Source organism: Pipra filicauda, unplaced genomic scaffold, assembly GCF_003945595.2.
Source record: "Pipra filicauda isolate LSUMZ 115617 unplaced genomic scaffold, ASM394559v2 scaffold54_size4384275_pilon, whole genome shotgun sequence".
NCBI lineage: Eukaryota > Metazoa > Chordata > Aves > Passeriformes > Pipridae > Pipra > Pipra filicauda.
Window position 1 is genome coordinate 3,269,464 of NW_024104698.1, and position 18,908 is coordinate 3,288,371.

Here is an 18,908-nt window from a genome sequence, read left to right on the forward strand (position 1 = left end):
AATCAAACTCATTGCCAATAAAGAATTTATAATTGTTGGAAACAATTAACACATTGGAACTTATCTCTTTCTTCTCTTTGTCTTAATTATAACTAGTAGAAAATACAACCTGTTCTCAGATTCTAAGGATATTCAGGGGTTCTAGGATATTAATTTAGATTCAGGCTGTGGCAATTATTTCTTAATGAATGACTGAATAAAATTAACAATGGTGGAAACATGTGCTATTTTAATAAGAAAGATGTTAAAATTTCATAACAAATCCATTTAAAAGCTTCTTATGTTACTAACAATTTTTCCATTTCAGCTAAGAAAAAATGCTTCTTGTTTTTATTTTTTCATCTCTAGATTATTCCACTATGAAATAATAGGTTCTTCATGATATAAATATGGCTGGTCATTGGAGTTAACAAATACTAAAAGGGCAGAAAAGCACATTTATGAAGCTACAAACAGTCTAACCTACCTTTTGCCAAGTACCAAAGGTATTCACATGCTAGTGAGAGCACAGTAAAGGCATTTGCCAAACCAGTACCTTGCCTTTCAAAGAAAAAGTGGGAAAAATTATACACAAAGTTCACTATGGTTCTCCCTCTCAGGTCACTGTAAGTTCCAATGAGCTTCAGAAACACTCACTTTTGAAGTCACATTGTTTTGCCTCAGAGGACAAGTGTTTCCAGACACCACTCAGCAGTGCTCTGATCAAAATACAATACTCAAAATGTAAAGCCACATAGCAAATCAGCTTCAGATTACTGTGAGGAGGGGGGTGCTTGTATGCTTTAGAAGCCCCTCAGTGACAGTAACTTCAGGAGAATGGTTACATCCTGGAACAGGTTGCCTGGAGAAGTTGCAGATGCCCAGTCTCTGGAAGCGTTCCAGGCCAGGTTGGATGGTGTTTTGAGCAACCCAGTGTACTGGAAGGCGTTCCTGCCTATGGCAGAGGGTTTGGAACTAGATGATCTTCAACATCCCTTCCAACCCAAACGATTCCATGATTCTATGAAAATACAGTAGGTATATGGCCAATAGCATATGCATTACAGATGGTCTCCCAAACTGATCTGGTAATAGGAAATCATTATGATGAGGAAGACTTACCTGTGTTCCAAACCTCTCCATTAGTAAGTTAAATTCATTACTCTTATCCTTTTGAATCAAACTTCAACAAACCCCCCATAATTCTTGTGTCCAAAAGCTAAATTTTGTGGTGGAAATGTTATTCAGATAATTCTACAGCTTTATATCCTATAAATATTCCATATTTTTTCAGCTTTCTTCTTGCTTCTTTTCACCTGTTAATATATGAATCACAAAATCTCAGGAAGAATTTGTGACATACCAAATTCTCAGAACAAATGGCTTCCAGAGTTTCAAAATTAGGTAAAACAAAATTAGTTCAGCTCTCTCTATTGTAAACATCACAATGTAAATGCAGTGGAATCAGAAGATGTTATTTTTAGGTTTAATTTTTCTTACTTTACCCTGACAGACTTTTTCCACCTCCCCTAAGTCAGTTACTTCCTTCTACTGAGAATCAACAAACAAACAAAAAAACAGCTGGGTTTTATTTAGTTTTGCCAGTCAAATACTCTCCAAGATTTTCTCTTCCCTAATATTCTGTACAGAGAAGGAAAACCATGCCCCTGAAATGTAATCTTTCCTACAGGCAACACATATCAGCAGCCACATTTTCACAGCTTCACCTTTGCAGTGCCAGTCTTGCATACTAGTTTATGATGGAATAATGCACTCCTTAATCACCAATGTTCTGGGTGCTAATTGATGTTATAAAGTGAAGAAGGATTGGAAATTAGCTCCACTGTATATGGATGGCTGTCCCAATATCCACATATTTTATTTATTTTTAGACTTCAGATTGATTGAGAGAATTTTCTTACATCATGAGTAGGAACATCCATTCCCTCTGTTCACGCTATTTATTTATCTAGTAAGAGTTCATGAATCAAACTGCTTTCTTCAAGAGCACAGTTATTGACACAGAGCTGACTTCTCACTTGAAATATGTGTGTGTATTTGCACTGAGACAAAGCTTACAGTGGATAAGGATTAAAAAACCTTAAACCTAGAAAAACTCACATAAATAAGACACATGTTTAAATGTGCTCAGGGCCAATTCTACAGCATCCACAAAACCTATTCTGTGGTAAGTAACACAGATGTCTCATACGGCTCCCAGAACTCCTTTCCATCTCCTCCATACCCTCCTGAAAATATGGTGTGTGTATGGGACTAATCCAGTACTCTAAAGAACATCATATATATAAGATCATACAACTACCTAAGAAACTCTTCTACCACCATCTCTTTGATATATCATTTCACAAGAGCAAGCAACAAAAACAAATAAAAAGGACAAACTGCATGACTTTTAACTGAAATTTTCCAACTTCTACATATCATCCCTAATTTCCTGGAGGCTTAACAAATTCTATGTCATTAATGCTTTAAACTAATGTATCCATGGAAAATGTGAACTGATAACTCATTTCAGGTAGTCCTGAAAGTTCATTCCAGCTCCTTTACGTTTCAAATGAGGAAATGCACAGCATTTTGGAAAGACTGCTCCCTAACTTTCTAGGGTATCAGTCAATCCAATATCTATGGCTTATAGCAATAGTCACATGAATTTTGCATGTCTGCAACATTATACATCACTGCCATTGCTCTCTGACAGCTATAAAGGTTGGTCAGAGGATAAGAGAGCAAGAGACATTTGCTATAGTTTTTCTTCACATAGATTGTCTTTTATTAAAGACAGCTGATAAAACTTTTCGGTATGTTAACAAAGGCAGTCGACAGCTACCAGTGCAATAACATGGGACTTGAAGCACTGTATAACAAATGACACCACCTACTACTTCAGAAACTTGAAAGGAGAAACAGGCCTGCCTTCATTTCCTTTTGGAGACAGATGCTTTACATCAAAAAAAGCTGACTGGTATTTCTATCGAGATTATAAATGCTGTCTTTTATGGTCTATTTGGAATTATTCCCTTTATTAGCATTTTTATCGTGGTGTGCTTGTTTTCTTAGTGGTTTTTTGGGGGCAGTGGGGAGAAGTGGTTGTGGGGAGGAGAGGAATAACAGAATAGTTAATGAATAACGAAATAACGTAAGGCATGCAGTTAGTTGCCTGAGGTATTTTTGGTTTACATTGATGACAATTTTTCAAACTTTCCCTATAGTACCAAAATAAAAGGAGAGCACTGGGGTATGCAAAAATCTTAAGATAAAGTCCTCTCTAAAATCAGAGAACTATGGAATTTCAAATAATTCAAATTAATTCTGGGTAGTATTTCGGGATTACACTAATGTAACCACGTAGAGTATTGGACCCACAAATGGAATGAATCTTAATGACAAGAAGATGAACTGCTTCCTTGTTTGGAATCTCTGTCTCCACATATAGCAAATGCCATATCAGAAGGACAGTCCCTAACACAAGAATAAAATTTAACTCCTACATGGCCTAAGAAGTTATGGAGAGAGAAACAAATACACAAACCCTTAACCTAGCACAAACTTTTCTATATGGCAGACCAGTATGAACAAACAGTTCAAACACAAGCAAGGAAGTCTGAAATTGTTTTCCTCAAAGCTCTGCTTACAGATGACCTTCTCTGGTCAATACTACAGAGGTCAGGGTAGCAGATTCTGAGATGAAAGTGCATTCTGCTGCTGCTGCTGGGGCACTTACAAGGAAATTATGGCAATTTTTACTTCAGTAGAATCACCTGTGCAAGCTGCTTGTCACTTATCCATTTCAAAAGGTCACTGAAAAGATGTTGCCAAAATCCATCTTGCTCTTAATGAATTATTGCTATGTGTGATATTGTAGATGTTTCAAAACAACCCCAGGACTGTTTAATAAATACTGTAATATGTGTGGCCAACCCATCAGAAACACAAAGGTTGTGCTTTATTTTAAAACAGTGCCATTAAGGACACTTAATTTTTAAGGGTTCCTATTGAGTAAAGTCCATATTTAAAGACGGACATAAAATATCATTCACAAGTGCATATTTCATCACAGCACTTCTAGTTACATAGGGGTGAAGAATTCAGATATTTCTCTTTGATAAGTGAAGACATGTAGGTGGTACAGTGACCAAGTAGTCAAACAACTGAGTATTACTTGTAGAATGGCTCACTAGGCATGAGAGAAAAGAGTGGTGGACTGCTTCATCTGATCAGTGACCATCGGATAATGAGCTGTTAGGCCTTTTTTATCATCCTACAGTGACAGCAAGAATTTTCCCTTGAATATTTATTACTGGTATTATTGCTGTAGCACAGCACAGTATTTTCTGAAACAATCCAAATGTCTACAGCTCCATTTTATCAGTAAAGGTAACTGCGAAAAACAGAATAATTTCAGGGGTGGTCCTTGCTTTTGACAGACTTCACAACTTCTGAGAAAAAGCATGACCTAATAGTTGCCCCAAGATGTAAACATACTACTTTAAAGCATGGTGTGGGCAGAGAAGGTAGCACACTCCAGCAGGGGAGAGACATGCAGCGAGATGATTGCTGCCAACTGGATCTTACTCTCCAATTAATACACTGACAACACTGTAAATGCATCAGTGACGCATGGAAGCAGACCTTTTTATATGAGCAATTTGTGTTGCCAGATAAACCAAGCACTAGTTATGGATAGAGACTCATGTTTCCACTTGGTTCTCTACGCTATAAGGCTTCTTAAGAACTGCAGTTTGCATATGCTATGTCTGGTATTTTGTTCCAAACAGCACATGGATCACAACTAAGACACTGATCTCCAGTAAGCTGGCTAAGACAACAAGAGTATACTGTCTAGGAACAGATAACTCGGTGCAAAAAACATTCTGGATCAAGATGACAGGATGTACAGCAAAGTAGCATGGATCAGACAGAATAAAAACCCCTAAAATTCAGAGTTGAGAGGGATTTCCTGTGTCATCAGCCCAAACAGCAAAACACTTGGTTCTGCCAGAAAATAAATAAACAAAAAAATCAGTACCTTTGCAAACTCTTAAAATAGAAAAATACTCTGCAACTTTTCCTCTACAACAATTAAGTACATTACTTAAATTGCAAGTCTGCTTCTGAACAATTTTGCTAAGTATGTTTTTGTGTTGACAAGCTTTCAGTTTGAACAGTGAAGAGAGGAAATGCATTTACCCTGAAAGTACTAATTTGAACAAACGTTGTGAAGAGCACAGTTTTCACTGTTTCATTAGTCAGAAATGGACCTAAACATCTCTGCTGCAAAGGGAGCCTGCGTTCCTACCTAATTACCTTAAGAATGAGTAACATAAATAGCTATATAAATATAAATAACGACAAGCCTAGGCTTTATAGGGGAGTGGATCATTGGATTCTTTAAGAGTGCTGTGTTGTTAACACTGATAGAGAACAACCTTACCTATTCTTTACTAATATGTCATTAAACAGAAAGAGACCTCATTTATTGTTCACCAAACCAACAAATTATGAACACCCTTCAGGAAAAAAAAAGACATCACAAAAAAATTAGATAGGAATAAAACAGTTTCTGTTGAATACTGTTTAAATAATAGTCTCATGTTAGGATAATAAGTCAATAAGGTGGAAAACCAGAATGAGTCTTAACACAGCATCTGATGATACCACAGAAACATTAGGTCATATACTTTTTTTTAAAATTTTTTATTCTTTTACATTTGAATACTCTCATCTGGACATCTAAAGCAGGTGACATTTTAACCTGCCTGGTGAAAAGAGGATATACATGGAAATTCTTTGTATGCATCTAATCATGTGTGTTTGCAAACAGTGCAGACTATCCTATCTAAAACTGCAAACTACATGATATGTATATTTAAAATCAGAAATTAAAATGTGAAGGAAAGGTTTTTCACCTTTTTTTTCCTATTTATGGGTGACAGATGTGGGAGTTTTCATCCACAGATACACCATGAAATTATTCAGTTTACTTGTAGGTTGAGACATCGGCATCATTAAAAAAACCCACAGCTGTGTGTCAGGGAAGAGTTCTAGACTTGGCATAGGAAGGATGCATCAAGCAGTCTACTTTGCTTCTCAAATTATCACATCAATAGCGGACATTTTACTATCAACGTTCTCCAGACAATAGAGATTTTTTCCTCAAAATCTTATTCATCTTAACCTTCAGAAAACTGCTCAGTATTTTAAAAACATAGTTATCCAAAAACAAACAAGCATATATGGATATATGTTACATTTTGCTGCTGAAAAGCTATACACCATTGGTTTTTATGTAAGTTCACAGTATACTGGTCTACATATCAGCAAGTTAACAAAAGCATATGTTAAAGGCTTCAGTTCATAACAGCTGAAAACATCCCACAAAAATGTACTAACATTTGTAATTTCTGTGTATCTAGACTTTTCCCCCCCATGGTCATGCCCCAATTGCTTTGATTTATGCTTAAAAAGTCTCCTAGTAATCACTCTCAGTTTATATGGAAACTGTGATGGACATTTTTAGATAACACACTTGTATTACCATAAAAAAAACCTAAAGAGGAACATACGTTATAAGTATTTTGTATTACAGTTACATTGAAAAAAAAACCCAACAGTTTCCAGACCTCAAAGTGTTTCTAATTAAACTTCTTTGCTTTCCAGTTCAAATGTTGTCAATGGTATAGGACAGGATAATCTTATCCAGTTTTCCTAGCACTTTAGGATTTCATTAAAAAAAAGAAAAGCATTGAATGACTTAATTTTTGTTTATAGAAATCCAACTGTCCTCTAATGTCTGCAATTTGATGATTTTAATATATAGCTACAATTACATTATAAAACATTTAACAATTTATTTACCTTATCTAACACAAGTATGCTACATGCTAACTAGGAGGTCTGTACTTCAAGCAAGTGAGAAACTTGAATAGAAATGTCATCTGTACTGTCATACTGACAAATAGAAATTGCTCAAAATCTTTCAGTAACAGAACTTTGTCCTATTAAGAAAGAAGTAAGAATTTTTAAAAATGAAAATCAATCTGTGAGTAAATGTATTTTTGCATGCATTTTCTTTTTAAACCTTGGAAACCAGAAAAACAAAGGGCTTTATGCTACTGCCTAAAGATAAACCCCAGTTTTACTTAAAAGAAATGTAAAGTGTTAAAAGAAAAATTAGTATAATCTACATGACCCAGAAGCACACATGCAGTGCTGATTACAATAGATGTCCATATTAACACAATCAAAACTGGCTAATCTTCAGAGAAAACTCTAATTTACAGATCATGAGTTTATAACCACAATTACACTCACACTACTAACACTAAAAAATGTTATTTTTTTTCCAATCAAATAAAATGTCATTGGTAAATAAAAATGTCTGCTGAGAATGAATGCATCATCCATCTATTTTTGCCCAGATACTGGTTAAATACATCAGCACACAGAAAAGGTTGTACAGTTTTTCCAATATGCTGGTAACAAGAATATTGCATTAGAGTTTCTATTTTGCAGTAGAACAACCAACAACTGAAATTTCAGAAAGAAGTAGTGCTGATTTCTAGCCTTGAAAATTTAGTAGTGTTCTATTAGGGGAATCTCAAAATCACAAGGGTTCCACTATTTTGACTCAAATGTTCAGATGAGTATTAAATATCCAACAAAGTTTTACACCTTTGGCTGACAAGTGTAGTCACCTGAATTAAATGCTTGAGAACTAGATTAATATCAGTATTACTATAAGCTTTCATGAACTATTTAGGTATTTGTAGTTGTAAGGCATTGCTTTCAGGCACATTGTGTAAACCATTATGCAACTTGGCATACTTGCTCTGAGCACAAAGAATAATAATCTTGCTAATTTTTTTAAGGCTTCTATCATGCACAATCACTGTTATGACAGCCCCCACACAAAGTGTGGTATTAGATCACTACAGAAAACACTAGGAGATTTTGAGGCATTGCAGATTGTTTTAGGATGAATTTTAGCCTTTATTCCATCCCTTCATTGACACACTTTCTCTTGGCTAACTTTCCCTAGACAAGAGAATCAATCATTATTCCTCTACTGGTAATAATTTCACTGGTAGGAGAGGACAACTGATGTCTATCACATGAAGTGATATAGTTCTCATAATAACGTGTTTTATCAATAGTGTCTGAAGGTATTTTCAAATAGGTCAAAAATGCAACTTCAGCACGTGGAAATGCTACCAAGACAATTTTGCAAATTAAAACTAACTACATAACTTTGTAAATAAATAACAACACTCTTGAGATCGTTTTAAGAACTCACATCATTTTAAGAACTATATTCTCATTACAGAGTAGAGACAACTAAAAAATGCTTAAAAAAGTCTTGCTCGCAAATATTTTGTGTTCTGAAATTTCTACACAGAAAACCTTAAAATATTTGCATGTCGATCTTTTTTTTCTTCCTCTTTGCCCTTTTTCATTTGGCTCCTATCACTTCCATGCTTGTTACCTAGTGCAATAACGTTATGCCCACACTTTCTTGACTTTAGTTTTTACCCACAGGATTATGAGAGCAGTTGAGAAGAGAGGAACATACAAGTGGTTCTTTGCAAAATATTGAATCACAGTGTTCTGTGGAATTCATAAAGATTCATGACTTACTTTTTGGCAGTCAGTAACCCGCAGGTGTTCCCTACATAGTATTTAGCAATTAAATGCACAGTAGATATTAAAATCATTAACTTCCACAGTAAGCACAAGGATTTAATTTTTGTTCTTGTAGCTTAAAGATTTCAAGGCTGCAGTTTGTAAAATTTGGTCTTTTGATCGCTAATAGTAAGACCATTGGGCACTAATTGCTCACTAGGCTTTTACAAGATTCTGACTTCTAAAAAACAAAAGTGTTTGTTGCTATGGCAGCCTTACTTACCACATCTGAACAGTGACACGTGTTTACAGTAATTAGTATCAATAATTGCAAGACATGTTCAGTGGTAGATCTACACATCCTACTCTGAAAGATTCCACTTGATGCAGAATATGCTGACAAATGCTGTTTATCAAACAGAAGCTTTCTGTATTCTTCAAAATAATGTTTTAAGAAACGGAGACATGAAGGAATACTTTGAAAAATACTTTCCTTTTTTAAAGGGTTAAATTAATTATTTCTGGAGGCATAAGAGGACAATTAATATTTGCAGGACTAGCACCAAGAAATCAAAATTCAATTCCTGTCTCCAAAATTCAATGTCAGACGTTACTTAGTGAAACCAGATGCTTGCTCCAAACTGCGTCAGAAAAAGCCCGGTATGGCTGGAGCAAACTATAATTCAAGGCCAGTAGAATTCCTATGTAATTTTGTAGTTGATGGTTCAGATTATTTTGCCTTAATTTTCACTACACATACCACTCATTCTGTATGAACATCATGGCATCCTACAGAAATTAACTGTGGGTCCTACCACTGATCTTTTTGTTAAAGCTTATTTTTCCCCACAAACCATAAGGTTTGCCTCTTAAGCAATTTTCATAATCTCTGTTCAGAGAGCATTTTCTTCCTCTGTTATGGGTAAAACATCCAATTTGTGAACCGGTCAGCAAAAAACTCCATCAATGCAGCTATCAGAATAGAATTTTTCAAGCAGAGTTAATCAAGGACCATGTATTGATCTTTCAAAAATGATAAAAAATAAGGCTGATAATTTTAAGTGTATTTAAATGCAGTTAGAATGTGAAGAGATTAAGTAGAACTACTGAGTTACAATAAAGCTCCACCAAATACTCCACCACAAATATATTAATCATTCACCCTGAAGAATCTAGGAGACATATAGCAAATCTTCCTATGGAATTTAATTTGGGGGTTTTATTGCGGATTTTAGGTTTTACTCTTGTTGTTATATTGGAAAAGGTTTCTATTTTCTTTCATGCTGTAATTGTTTGCAGTGAGTTTGAGGCAGCCAGATGCTAAGGCAACTGGCACTGCTACAAACCATAAGTTAGTTACTGTTAAGGAAGTCAATCTTTATTGAAACACCTGAAGAATTAGTAAAACTGCCTCAGCTTAGTAATAGAGCTGTTCATTATATGGAAGACATTTCAAAAGGGTAGGTACACTGGAATGCACATTTGCGTTCCAGTAAAACTAACTGTAGGAAATAGAACCATGTGAATGCAATATGAAGAGCTAACCAATATACAGTGGTTCAGAATGCCTCAAGAAGGGACTGTTTGGGGGAAATAAAAAGCTATCCATCCCCTCCCCAGTAAATCTTCTCAGTAGCAGACATCTGACTCTAAACTGTAATCTTCTGAGGGAAAAATATGTTCAAACTGGTACTGAAGTTACTTTTAAAGACAAATTCCAAGAATATTACTTCATCCAGACACCCATCCCCTTCCTAGCAGTCTGCAAAAGTACAGTCCATCTCATGCAGATCTCAGACCAAAACAAGCCTTACTGATGGGTATTTCCCTTCTGTATGGTCACAAAAAAATCACATTCAACCCAGAGGTGTGGGAAGGTGGGCAAGAATAACAGTTGCATCAAAACCATCTTGGGTAAATGAAACATAAGGTCTCCAGAACTTGTGGGGGAAAAAAAAATAGGACGTCAACTCACAACTAAAAATCATTCCTAGAAGGAGAAATACATCAGAACTATAGACCAGGAAGAAAATTAGGAAGTTATTTATTGCAAAACATCCTAATGAGGATGTACAGTTGCTGGGTTTATTTAATGAACATAAAACCCACTTTCTTATCAGTTCTAATTGCATGATAAATCCATTGCATTGTTTCCAGAATCAGTACTAGAACACTCTATTAGGAAAAACCTTGCTAGATTCTCTCTTAATTGCGTTCAAACAGATGGTTTAATTTCTGAAATTCTAAGCTACTGCTGTGAGTTCTCTATTTCATGGCACTTTACTTTTGATTGACACCAAGGGCTACATTTACAAGGCAAAGGCAATCTTGCTCTCTCCAGGAACTGATGCAGGCAGTATAGTACCCCCTGTCATATTACTATCAGGTTGTGAATCACAATCAAATGCATAAATCTATTGATGGTACATCACTTCCACAATTTCAGCAAAGAGACTGCATCTTTAGAAACTACTGCATCCCATCATCTCAAAGTAAAATGATTTGTTTTATTTAACTCAGTAGTAAAATTCTAGGCTGTGACTTTCTATTAATTAGTTTCACAAAACTATTTTTTTAATTATTCAGTAAATGAAAATCACAGTTAAGCACAAACACAACTGTTGTGCAGTATTTTTCATACTGGAAAATTAAGCACAGGAAAAAAAATCTGTCTACTCAGCTGTGGATGAAAGACATTAAAATGATAGATGAAATGAATCCAAGAGACAGGCCTAGCTGACCTCACATCCTTTTTAATTCAAAAAGTTTTGATGGTGGACTGATCACACCTATATACTGGACACAGACTTCAGATTTGCGTAACACAAATACATATGAAATTAAAAAAAAGTGAGGACACTAAGATTTCTGTTCAAGATAACTGAGGTGCAGTCACACAAAATTTCTGAATCCAGGTCTTGACAATGAAGTAGCTCAACTATTATTTGGTATGAGAATGCTTTCTCTTTGGAGAATTTATGAGGTGTCCAGGGACAATTACAATCATTTAGTAGTATTGATATTGGAAGAACATAGGTAGGTGTGAATCTATACATTAATACTTGCATGATTAACTTCTTAGGAACCATCACTAAACTAATAATAAACATGTAAGATTTTTGTGAAAACATGATCTTTTTCTTTTTGGAGATTTAGTCACATAAACATTTTGAACACTGTGGGCAACAGAGCCTACCATGGAAAATGAGTGCATAAACCAGAATACCCTGGGGTATTTTTTTTGTGAAGACTTTATTAGCAGGTCCAAGCAGCACAAGGGATTGTCATCAGACATACCGAAAACCTGATATGACCTATGTGCTACGTGAATAGCACATGAGTTATCAGAGTTTCTTTCTCTCAAATTACGTGTGTAGCACAGAATTACTGTTTCAACAGTTCTAGGTAGGAGTAATTGATTATTTAATGAAGTTCTAAAGGTTAATTAAATTTAAAAAAAGGAATTAGTATGAAGTTACCGATTCCCAACATTTGTTCACAGTTCTTAAAGCTGAATGACTTGGAAAATACAAGTAAAAAATGTCAATAATTAGACTGCAGGAGGACTAATATTTATGGGAAATTTGTAAATATTTTCATAGCTAAAAATGAAATGGAAAGGACTCCAAATGACCGTGACAATGAGTTTCTGGCTTACTTTGCCAAGTGTTTCTGGGTATGCAGCTTACTGTTTGGAAAACTTTAAGCTAAGAAGAGCTCATAGCTGCTTGCATAATTTCACTTGAAATCAGAACCTAGAAAATCCAATTTACCTCTCACATGCAGGAGAAACAGAAGCAACTCTAAACAAGTCAGTGGTGCTACTGCAACGCAATATCTATGTAAGCAGAAGAAACTCAAATGTATTTTCATTTCAGTCATTCAGAACTTGCACAGACAAAATAGTTCTGTATTGAATAGAATATCAATGTACAACAAATTATTCTAGATAGGAAATAAACAGTAACTTAAAGGCATTTTAAATCAATTCCCAAAACTCACAAACTTCACTGAGTGAGCCAATCGATCTCAGATATTTGCATGTTTAACTGCTTGTACAATCACGCGACTACAAATGAACCCATAACCTAATTCTCACATAACTGAAGGTGAGAACTGTAATGACATGAGTTCCAGCTGCCTCCTCCGCATCTTACACAAAGATGGATCACAGTACTGAGAACTAGATTTAAGTATTCCATAATTGCCCAAAATCACATTCAATCTTTGCTTTTACAGAGCTGCTACAATGCAGGACAAAACACATGCAGAGTTTTCTGGGATAAGGCTATAAATATTTGCACGTATCTCATAAAGGAAATCAGTGTTTTCCACAGCTGAGTAAATTGGTTTTCAAATGATACAACTCATCATGATACTGTGCTTCGGTATTACAGGTAAATATCCCCATTCCAATAGCCTGTGTTCTTTCTTTGTCCCCTGATGGAGATCACAGGGATGAAAAACAGTATATAGGAGTTTTTATTTGTTTTGTCTGCTGTTTTCTTTTTAAGGTGGAAGGCACTAATCTCTGTTGCAGTAGGAATACTTTAAGATTCAGAACAACAGCCTGTACACAAGCCTGTCTTGAAGCTGATGACTGTGCAAAACAAAAACCCCAAATGTGTCTTCAAAATATTTAGGAGGGCCATGAACAGATACAATTGCAAATATAGAAAGATAATTTTTTGTTCAAAAGAATAAATACTGTTTTTCCCAAATAGCTGGACAGAAATAATGTATATGTCTTGGACTTAGCCCCAGAGAAGAAGGATCTGAAAGGGGAGAAACAAAACAACAACAAAACAAAATTGAACTTGGGCCCAAATTAGATTTAAAAAAGCTTCCCAGCTCAGAAGGGGCAGAGAGAGTTTGTGCATGGATAAACTCTTTACATAGAGAAGTCTTACTATTTCTGTGTATATACTGAAGATTCTTTCTATCTGAAATGAAGGAAAAGTCACATCCAGTTAATATTAATTTTCTCGAATTTCTCCATTTTGTACAACCTTTAGGTAACGTCACCCTTCTGCTACACAGGCTGAAAAATATCACAGCTATTCTGATATCAAATCTCTGAGTCAGTTTTTTTATGGTGTTTCAACAGGTACAGTCTAACCAAGTTATAGTAACCAAGAAAGTGGTCTCTTATTCTTTTGAGATCAGAGAGTGATGTCCTCTTTTCAATAAGGGTGTTGCATTATCTCCTCAGCAGAGTCGATCCATGCCTAAGCCTCCCACCGCTGTATTTGCCTGAAGTCAAACTATTAAAAGCATGCCATCTGCAAATATATTTCACATCAGTCATGCCTATCTCCTCATTAGGAAGCCACAGTATCCTTTTTAGTCCCTAAAAAGCCACAGTATCCTTTTTTAGTCCCTGCATGTCCTATAACAATTCATTCAGTCTTTAGCAGGAAGAGAGGAAGAACTGGATACTGGGAAATCTTCTTATTCCTCACACCTTCACCAAGAGAAAAGAAAGGAGGCCTTTTCAGGGGGCCAAGTGTGCTGCTGGGCTGGAAGGAATCCACAGCCATTCATATTATTGAGGCAGAAAGCTTGGCACACTTGAGAGGAAGCCTTTAAACAATGCGAGGCTTAGCAGCCACGCTGATAGAAGGAAGCTGTGCAGCCCGGACACAGGGCAGGAGAAGCTGGGAGCATCTCGAAGGGCAGGCAGACAGGCAGTCAGCAGAAGCTTCTTCTGCCTCACAAGGCCCACTTTCCTATTTTATGTAAAGGCAGACAATTGAAGGTGAATTTGGTAGATGCTAACTACCTAAAAATACAGCTCTGTGGTCATTCCATGGCACCAGCAGATAAACATAAAATACTGCCATGTGTACATTATTTTGAATAAACAAGTACACAGACAGAAGAACATTTTGAAACAAGGACTCTCAACTGGAAATTGTCATGCTTTATTAGCAATAACACATGGCGTAAAAACCATATAAGTACTATTTCTACAGAGAACTATGGCAGCTTTTTTTGTACTATGTTCCAGAAACCAGGAGTATGATGGCAAGGCACTTTAGTTGTACTTGCAAAACAGGGACCAGGTAGAGCTGCTCAGAAGGGCTGCAGGAGTAATACATTCATTACTGTATCTCTGGAGCAGTGTGAGGATGACATTGGATCCGGTGCAGTGTTGAACAGTGCCAGTTTTTTGTCAATCAAGGATCAGCTGCAGACAATGTAGGAATCACTGTTAACCCATTCACTACTGCCAACAGCAGCAGAATTAACATAGCTGAAGCCCTTAAAAAATTTATGAAAATTCTTCCTGGGAATAAGAGGACATGCCCTTAAAGCTGGCAAAATACATTAAAGTTGTTTCCCTCACAATTATTCCAAGCATGGTAAATCTACATGAGACAATTACTGAATGTTCACAAGAAAATCAAATAGGAAAATTTGGTGCGGAAACATCTAAGGAAAAACATATAATAAAGCAGATCTTGATTACAGATGTTTCAAGACAAAATGCAACATTTACTTTATTTTTTAAAGATCTATGAACTATTGGAAGTATATTCATTTTTAGAAGTCCTGCCATGAATAAACCTCAGATATTATGAACACTTTCCATAAGAAGTCACTGAAAGCATGTTATCTCTAAGGTGGCTATAGAATTACAGTCAATTATGTGGAAATCACTAGCATTCTTCTTTCACCAGTTTGACAGCTTGAGGTAGAGCTTATTGCAAGCCTGGAGCCCTTGACATGAAATCTGTACTCCAGCATTAGGGGAAAAAATAAAAGCACTTGTAGAAACTGCTTTTTAATATGATATTGTGGTAACTGATTACATAAACCTTTCAAGTCAAGAAATGGTTTAGTCCCCCACATCATGATTAAACCATCTAGTGGAAATTGTGTTTATTTTGCTTATAGGTACATTTCTCCTTTCACCCTCATTCTGTGTGTCTTTATGTGTGTTGTTACAGTAAGACATTTAATCAAGCCCTTTTGAAGTGGTAGAGTGGAAACAGCTGTTTCTGACAATGTGCCGATGACATGGGGTTTAAAGCTGTCATGAGCTCCAGATTGCAAACAGCACTAATATGTGGTTGGGATGGTAGTGACTTGCAGGTCACGGCACCTCCTTGAGGAATGCTTCTAAGCCAATCATCTCAAGGTGGTGGCTCAAAGACTTAAGGCTCTGGTGAGCTCTCTTTCATTTAATACTCTTGAGGTCACACTTCAAAGTGCTCTTTCTTCTCAAAAGCCATTGGCCATATGTGGGGGTTCTAGAGCAGCTTTTTAAAGACTGGTTGCTTCAGGTTCAGACTTAAAAAGTTAGAAATGCAGCTCTATTACACAAATGATGTCTTAAAAGTTGAATAAAAGCTGAAGTTTAAGTCAACATCTCACATTCTTGAAAAGAATGCCAATTTAAAGAGAGTTTCTGGATGACTGATTTTTCCACAACAAAGCAAGCTTAAAGCTCACATTTTAGAGTGCCTAACAACTTGTTAAAACAATTTCCTGGTTTGTGAACATTACAATATGTAGGGCACCTAGAAATCATCTCTGAATACAGATTTTCTTCAGCAATACTCTCACTCAGAATAATTATTGTATATATATCTAAGAAACTTACACTTTCATTTCTTCACGCAACTGAATTTGTTAAAATTAGACTAGTGTGATTAACATACACTCAAGCCAACATTGCTAGAACAAACACATATGTGTTTCTCACTGAGAATGCTCTAAAATGATTTTGTTTTGATCACAGTACAAGACACACTGCAAAAATGGATTTTTTGGAAAGCATTCATAAAGATCAAGGGGCTAGGGAGGCTAATCTCTGTAGGTCACCTACAGAGTTGAAGGAAGAAAAGAGAATCTCATAAGAAATTATTCATAGCAAATAAAAGTAGACTCATTTTCTGAACTGCTTCCTGGATTACCTCTCCCTCTCTCTCTCCTTGGCTGCCCAGGGGAAGTCAACTCTGTGAAGCCTATTTGGAAATTAATAGACATAACCTTGAGAATGCTTGCTTCTTCAGTAAAGTTTAAGACAAATCATTCTCGTCTCCACAGCAGCAGTGTGTTTTACAGAAAATAATGTTCTTACTGAAATTTGCCTGGAAACTACTTTCACAGAGGATAAATACACATCTACTGCAAATCAGACCAATCATGAACATTATAATACAGCCAGACTTTTTTTTAATGTGCATCAAGCTCCTCTTCAGCTGGTGCTGCTATTGTACCAAAGTGTTTTAACTCCTTTGCACTATGCAGAAAGAAGGTGTATCCAAAAGCAAAGATGGCATTCAAGATGTGGATACACATTTTAACACACCTCCGCTGTGTTCAGTTGTTCCTTTACTCAGTATATTTTTTCTTGCAAATACTTTAGTCACTGTAATAAAGCTTGTCATGGAAAAAATAAGTTGTATTTTCAGACCTCTCAGAATTAGTTCAATGATGAATGAATCACCTCCAATATTCCAAAAATAAAATCTTTTTATGTTTGCTTTCTTAAAAACAATAACTTGCATGTTTCAGAGAAGTTATATTTTCTGTAACTGAATACTGTGTTTCTGGTGATGTTTTTAGCCTCCTTAGTCACAACCTTTATAAAAATGGATTAAATGGAATGAGAAAGTGACTGAGACACATGGATATATTGGTTGCTCACTGTTGTTCCCCAGTTCTGAGATATTAAAATAAAAGGGCTTGTCTAAGAGACAAATGTAGGAGTGGAGACTGATGTTTGGAAAAAACACTGAAATAGCCAAGTAAGTATCTCTGAAAGTCAGAACTCAGATGGCCATTTAAACTGAACAAGGGTGTAGAAAAGCTCAGCAGAGCAGCTTCTGGATCCGAAGGACTTATATAGTAGGGAGCAGGAGAGTAAATATTGTGTATGCAGTGTTGTTTCATCCCAAAAGCAACAGGAATGATTGAGAAACCCGAGAAAGAGATGCAAAAGAAAAACAGAGAGAATGCTGAGAACAAAACTCTGTCATGAAAGCTCAATGAGCATAAAAATTCACTAACAATCAATAAAAGAATCATTTTATAGTATTGCTAACATCTTATACCTGCTAAGGACTGTATTTTATAGCAGTGATATTAGAGAAATGATACAATATGCTATATTTGTAAAGAAATGGATGCAAGAGAGTGGAAATCTGAGTTTTCTTTCAAACTGCGCTAGTTGGAAATCTCTCAGGAGCCAGGTACAGGTCTAATTCTAAAGAATAACCAGTAATTTAGTTGTCTTGGCACAGTGAAAGGAAGTTGATAACAAAGAAATGAATCTTCAGCCTGGGACTTGAAGAAGTGATTGGGGAACCAAAGGGAAAAAAAGTCATACTGAAAAAAAAAGCTGAGATCCAGTTTACTTTAGATGCTGATCACATCACATCACATGCTGATTACATCACATGAATACATCTACTATTTTGAATTTTCTGTAACGAAATGTTTCTGGATCATTAGTGATGGATACAAAAAATAAAATTAAATCCTTCAGCACTACATTTTGCTTAAGGATACTTCTTTAGCATCTTGACTCACATAAGTTTGCTGATTCTTCATAATTATGAGAAGTGATAGGATACACAGGCTATATCCAAAAGGACAAATTAAACTGTGGGCTTTTTCAAGCTGTGAGGACAGCTCCCACACAGCTCTGGACTGGGACACTGCAGTCTCTCAGACAGTACCCGGACACAATCTAAGCAGCTGGTTCAATCAACACTAGAAAACAGCCCTGGGCACATTTAATTTATCAGTAGAGATGTAGCCATGAAGTAGAGGTTACATAAGTAATTTGCATTCTATATTATTTTGGAAAGACTGGGAGCTTCTTTCTTACCATGTATACATTATACTGCTTACTACCAAGTAATACTCCTCAAGTGGCTTCTTCTTCTCCTGATCTGAAACTATTATGGTAAATTTGAGAGTTAATAAGAGAGAGATGTATGACTACTTCTGGTTTTGTTTACATTTTTGAGAAATGCCCTTGTAAAGTCATCAGAAAGTTTATGCTGGCAGTGAAAACTGACACAATCTTCCCACTCTTCATCAGTAAAATATTTTCTAAAGGCTTTAAACCATATGCATACTATGCTTAGCTAGAAAGTTAAACTATGATCTTGAATATAAAAGTGAAATTATCTCTTAAAGAAAGCTGAACACCAGTACTTATTAGATCTTTGCTTATCCTAATAAAGTTAGAAGAAAGTTGCTACAATGAACTGTTTTCTTCAAAAAGAATACTTTGGTCTTAGCATGTAAAACTTGTCATCAATAATTAT

General features: G+C 35.8%; 1 protein-coding gene across 3 annotated transcripts in view; it reads right to left on the reverse strand.

Moving 5' to 3' along the window:
• Positions 1-18,908, reverse strand: part of TMTC2 (transmembrane O-mannosyltransferase targeting cadherins 2) — a 288,272-nt gene that overhangs the window by 43,126 nt on the left and 226,238 nt on the right. Inside the window, exon 12 of one of the 3 annotated variants that reach the window (XM_027744692.2) lies at positions 18,081-18,533. The exons of the other annotated variants lie outside the window; for them this stretch is intronic. Coding sequence (XP_027600493.1) covers positions 18,486-18,533 — 48 coding nt within the window. The 3' untranslated portion in view covers positions 18,081-18,485. Of the gene's footprint in view, positions 1-18,080; positions 18,534-18,908 lie in introns of those variants that run through there. 3 annotated transcript variants of the gene reach the window in all.